We start from the raw sequence: 6,407 nt of genomic DNA on the forward strand, positions 1-6,407 counted from the left end.
GCAGTGTCATAATTTTTTTTTTTCCTCAGAAAATGGCAGCTGGGGAATAGATTTAATTTCAGTATTTTCTTTTCCTTCTTGAAGAATGGGCAAACTGGCGAAGGTGGAGGGTGGATTTCAATGCAACTGACACACAAGGCGGTTGTTCACAAAGACTATATTCACAGAGTGATCGTCCAGAGTTGCCACATTCTGGGTCCACTGCGCAGCAGGATGACATATAACCAAAGCATTAACATTGGAAGCACTTCACGGGTGATAGGACGTACGCATTCACATCACACCTCTATGCCATGACTAACTTTTTCTGAGAGGACATTCCCTTCAAAGTATAAGATAAAGTCACCTGTTCAATTAACTAGAGGCCTTATTGAACAGGTTGAAAAAATAAATATATAAAATAATATATTAGGCCTATAGACTAATTTCGAACATATAATCAGCTACACTTCATCTACTCCAACGCAAGACATTATCGATGTTCAAATACAATTATTCTTCTTCAATTACATATCAGTCTTGTGAAGTGCCGATTACGGCAGGCTTTACTGCTAGTGTCACGTATTAATGCCAATAAATTCATGGGAGGGAATTTAAACTGTTGCAATTGCCCAACAGAAACAAGATCCAATATGACTAACACATCAAAAATAAAAAGCCTCGAAACATAAAATAAAAATGACAATATAAATGAATATAAACAATCATCTGAACTGCATGCCAGGTATTGGATCGACAGATGCGCCCGATCCCACGAGTCTGCTTTGACCCATGACGTAAGGGTGTTGTCATGACGGCGCAGAGTTTGGTTTGAGTGTGGCTGTCTCCAGTTCTGTTTTATCTTATTTTATTTACTTTTCTGATCTGTTCGTTCTATCTCGTGAGATTTTTTTTAAAATTTAAAAACACTTATTACTTATTTTAATTATCTGTTTCCTCCAATTTCTGTTTTAGTTTATTACATTTATCTTTCTGATCTGTTCGTTCTATTCCGTGAGGATTTTTTTTTTAAAAAAGACAAAAAACACTAATCAGCTACTGAAGCATCTTTATCTTCTATGGGTTGCAGGGGTTACGACCCCTGGGGAGGTGGGTGGGTATTCATGCACGGCTGTCTTCACTTACACGTTGTAGCTACGCAAGGCGTCTAAATTTGTTTACATTTAGTTTGCCCCCCACCCAAAACACCCCATTTCCCGCACTTGTCCCGTTAGTGTCATTAGGCTTCTTGTGGAAAGTGTGTGTGTTTGTTTTTGTTTCCGCCATATTTGTGACGTCATGGGTCAAAGCAGACGGGGGGGATCGGACGCTTCCGTATTTCCCAGGTATTCATCAAGGCTGTAGACGGGTGTGTGAAATGCATGAAAATACTTTTCTACAGTTGGACATGGATGACGACACAGGTGTCACGTTGGCAATGATTAAACTTGCAGCAGTACTAAAGAAATTTGCACCTAACGTGCCAAACTATAAGCAAAAGATTTCATTTACTAATACAGATGATTATTTCAGAAGTACAGACAAAACTGTTCTCACAGAACACCACCAAAAAGTAACTGACTCACAATTTGATCTCTTGCCTTCATTCAGCACTACTACCTGACCTCAACTAGCAACAAATGGCATACCTCTTACACAGAGGAAAATTATACACCACAGAAAGTACATTCATTGCCTGATCTTAACTGTCTAAAAAAACAGTGACGGCTACTTACTAAGTCAACACATTGATAAAGCACATAGCACAGTAGTTTAATATTGAATTAAACACAATACAATGTGTTTATTTTATAAATGTGAATCAAATGTGTGTGAAATCTTATGGGACTTAATCGCTAAGGTCATCAGTCCCTAAGCTTACACACTACTTAACCTAAATTATCCTAAGGGCAAACACACACACCCATGCCCGATGGAGGACTCGAACCTACGCCAGGACTAGCCGCACAGTCCCTGACTGCAGTGCCCAAGACCGCTCGGCTAATCCCGCGCGGCTACAAGTAGTTCTGTTACAAGATGTAGAGAGAGTGCGTGAGCTGAGCCTTCAAGTGCTTACCTGGTAGAAGAAAACATCTTTCCTATCGTTTCCTTCAGTAGCAAAGGGTTCTAGAATTCCTTCGGGGCTAATACCATGTTCAGCACAAAGGCGTTTCCAGAATTCAAAACCAACTAGAACACACGCATACAACACTAAATTTCAGACTCCACAATAGTTTACATAAAACTGCAGAAATAATTTAAACGTACAATTACTTTACGTATCCTTAACACACACTCGTATACCTTTAACATAAATACATGCAACCTCCGCCAGAATCAATTTTAATGATTTACTGACAAGTAGTAGCGTCCTTTTATTTAAAAAAAAAAAAAAAAAAAGGTAGTAACTTCACTGACACTTTAGCACAGCACACAATAGAAGAAACACGCTTATTACTTACTTTGATTTCCACATTGTCCCAATTGCAATGTGATCATTTCAGAAGGCATTTTGGCACAATTAATTCTTTTTCCACGCTTACAATATAAACTATTACTTCAATACTATCCGCCCATTTCCCTCCAGTTTGATGACAGCAGTGTTACCACACGCAGAAATGTATATTGGATGCATTCCCTCGGTATCACGGTTCTGCCAAAACGAAATCGCAAAACGAAAAGTTAGGCATTTGGTTTTTATTTAGTATTCCAGCCATTTCGTGCAATGCATGAGTTTCAGTATACTTCCCGACTTGAATAGTTGACGAGAAACATTAAAGGACACATATTACGTTTCATTACAATAGTCGACACATAAACACATCGGGTGTATTGTAATTTGGAGACTGGTGCGATTTCGCGAACAAAACGCCGGCGAGCTCAGAAGACTCCACAATATTTCATACTTTGCATTCTGAAATTCATAAATGTTGCACAAAGAAACACCACATAAAAACGGCTGCACAACCAATATTTCCATGGAAGGCGCATAACATAGCAAATTTGGAAGGTATACCAATGCTTCATTAAAAAGAAGAAACAGCTGCAGCATTACAAAATTATAAGGATACTGGTAATCTTTTAACCAAAACTGAAAAAAAGGAGTAAGTCAGCAGAAATAAGTGCGAATCGTCATTCAGCCTTCGGCTTCTCTGATTCAGACTTAAGTATCAAAGTCAGTGACACTAGATTAGATGCTGTAACAACAACACCGTAGCATTTATGGTGATAGATTCATCAGTTACTGAAGTGGTGTGTATATTTTGCAGTTTTAGAATGCACAAACCTCTAAAACTATTTATTTTCTGGGGTGGGCAATATGCGTGTGAAAAGGTTTGCCCCATGTAACGTAGCGTGAAATCAAAACACAGATGGGTCAAACTGGACCAACCGCAGGTAAGTGAATGATATGGCTTACTAGTTATTTTTATTCCGGAGACGTGATAAATTGAATGGTGGATGAAATGACTATGCATTTAATTCTGAGAGAATTTAGAATCTAAACTTTGACTGAGTATATAGGTTTCTTTGGTGTTGCTATGGACACCGTTATTATTTATTCTGTGGACTGCATAATACATAAATCTTACAGTATCAATAAAATACCGTCAGAAACTACTGTGCCAACAGGTTATACGCCCAGTCTATACAATTCAGCGTAATATAAAAAAAAATACCAGATCACTGGATAAGGGAAATTAGCAGCTATCTGCTTAGAGGGCAGACAAACAAGACTCCCTTTTTCACGATTTCGCTCAAGAACCAACCAAATTCTAGAGCTAGTTCACTCAGATCGTGTGGGCTGATGCAAAATTTGTCATTTGGAGTAGTCAAATACTTCCTTACGTTCATTGATGACTATCCCAAGATACTATTTGTATATACTGTAAGGGTCTAAGGGCTGCACGCAGCCGTACAGTACGTAACACGCGCTCGCCAGCCGACCTGTCTGGAATGCTGACAATTTTCTTTACACATGTGTGCGGCCGTAGTGCGACGCAGGAGTAAGCCACTGTCCGCCGTCCATAGCAAAGATGTCTTTTTCTTAGTTCACCATGGAGCCTTTCGATACGACCGTAATTAGAATGTAAGACACAGTGATGATTGGTGCATGTAGTGTGCTAGTTTTATAATCAGCGTTTGTTTATAAAACTGTTAAAACTTACTTCTCGGTTTTCACGTATTGCCATACCTCAAAGACCCACAGCCTACAGATTCTGACAAATATTTCGTCTAATTATCATCTGGGGCAACAATTATCATCTGGGGCAACAACACAAACAACCTCCTTATAATACTTTCAGAAATAAAAATCATGTACCACAGCTGATTGGCGACTTAATCTAGTTGAAAGGCACACTGGAACAAGGATCTGCTCTCTATGGCACAAAATATGTGAATGATAAACTGATAAATTTTTTCAGTCCAGTAGGGATCTGACATCAGACCACAGCGCCATGTTCACAAGAACAAAACGCAGTGGCTGAGCATTATATTCATACAATAGTAGAAAAAGCAAGACGCCTTTTCTTCGAAGCAAATTTGCCAAATAAATTCTGGGCAGAAGCAGTCTCCACTGCTGTTTATTTAATTTACAGAGCTCCGCCTAAGACACTAAGAAGGAAGACTGAAGAAGAAGCTTGGACAAACAAGCAGCCAGATCTTCGATATCTCGGAATATTTGGAAGCAAGGCCTATGTTCACATTTCGAAAGCCAAGAGATGAAAATGGAACAGAAAAAGATTCAATGTATTTTGGTAGGATAACGTGAAGAATCAAAAGCTTACAGGCTTTTTGAACCTAACTGCCAGAGAATTACAGAAACGAGCGACTTTATGTTTGGTGAAAGTACTTCTAAACACTATAAAGAAGAAACTGAGTTGCAGCAACCAGATCGATTGTTCCTCCCATTGATGGAAAAGAATCAAAGTGAAATAATGACTGAAGTCGAAGCATCTGAACCCAAATGTGAGACTATCACATGAAGTAGTAGTAGGAACCAAACCCAGATAATGCAAATAATAATGAAGAGCAACTGCAGCAACCTGAGTCAATACGAAAGTCATCCAGATTTCCGAAGCCAAAGAGACTACATGACTTTCTATCTTATCAGTCCAAACAGTCATCCAATCCCAATCCTTTGTCACTGGAAGATGCAATGATGTCAGGCAATGCTGAAAACTGGCTGAAGGCAATACAAGAAGAGTTACAATCGCACAGAGAGAACCACACATCGCAGTCTGCTGTTTCACCTTCAGATAAGAAATCAATAAATGTGAAATAGAGGTTTAAAAGAAAGAAAGCTAATAAGGGCCACATTGTAGACTGTAAAGCATGGCCAAGAATAAAAGCTTGTGCTGAAAAGCAAGGCCTGCATTATAATGAAGTACATGCACAAGTTAGTTATATGAGTAACTCATTAAGCTATTTATTTGCTATTGCTGCTAAACATGATGTTCACGTTGATCATCTACATGTTGTCACGGCTTTGTTACAATGTAACTGACATGAAGAGCTTTACATGAAAATTAAAGAAGTAGATCCTGGTTTTAAAAGATTAAAAAAAGGCAGTATATGAATTAAAGGAAGGTGTTTGCTGCTGGAACTTGACATTAGACAGCATACTGTCAAATCTAAACTTCAAGAGATCAGCAATGACCCTTGTGTCTATTGCAAAAAATCAGGGTTCAGACATTTTAATAGTTGCTGTTTATGTAGATTATATGCTACAACAGAAAGAAGGATTGAAAAACAGTTTAAGAGAAAAATTTAAGCTGAAAGGTCTTGGTGAAGCGACAAATTGTGTCGGTATCCGAATTACTAGGAAGCGCAATGAAGGTTATCTATCGATAGACCAGACACACTATGTTGAACAGATTCTCAACAGATTTAATATGAAAGAGCGTAACCTAATATCCACGCCACTGGACAATAACCAGATGCTCACTCATGACGTGAGTCTCAGAACAGAATGGGAACAAGGGGCTATATAGAACATATCCTATCATGAAGCAGGAGGAAGTTTAATGTATGCTCAGTTTAGGAACAAGGCCAGACCTACGCTATTCGGTCTGAATTGTCAGTCGTTTTTGTAACAATCCAGGCATGCAACACTGGCAAACAGTCAAAAGAATCTTTGATTTCTAAAAGAGACCAAGTATATGAAGATATTGTTTTGTAAAGCAGAGGAATGTAGCATAATAGGTTATTGTGATGCAGACTGGGATGGAGATTCCGAAGATGGAAAGTCAACAACTGGATATCTCTTTAAATCTCAAGGGACAGTAACATCCTAGCAGAGTAAAAAATGTCCAACTGTAGCCTTATCCACAACTGAGGCCGAATATATATCCATGACCTCAGCATGTCAGAAGGCTCTGTGGCTTCAAAGGTTAGACAATGAACTATCTCCAGTTCCCAAGAAGGAG

General features: G+C 38.8%; 1 protein-coding gene across 2 annotated transcripts in view; it reads right to left on the minus strand.

Annotated features, from left to right (window-relative positions):
- LOC126203022 (tubulin gamma-1 chain) overlaps nt 1-2,599 on the minus strand; it is a 68,357-nt gene extending 65,758 nt beyond the window's left edge. For both annotated transcript variants that reach the window (XM_049937260.1, XM_049937259.1), the window contains exons 1-2: nt 2,442-2,599; nt 2,057-2,169 (exon numbers count right to left, since the gene is read on the minus strand). In XM_049937260.1, coding sequence (XP_049793217.1) covers nt 2,057-2,169; nt 2,442-2,490 — 162 coding nt within the window. In that variant the 5' untranslated portion in view covers nt 2,491-2,599. The remainder of the gene's footprint in view (nt 1-2,056; nt 2,170-2,441) is intronic.
- Nucleotides 2,600-6,407: the final 3,808 nt, after the last annotated feature.

Source organism: Schistocerca nitens, chromosome 9 (assembly GCF_023898315.1).
Source record: "Schistocerca nitens isolate TAMUIC-IGC-003100 chromosome 9, iqSchNite1.1, whole genome shotgun sequence".
NCBI classification, from domain to species: Eukaryota; Metazoa; Arthropoda; class Insecta; order Orthoptera; family Acrididae; genus Schistocerca; species Schistocerca nitens.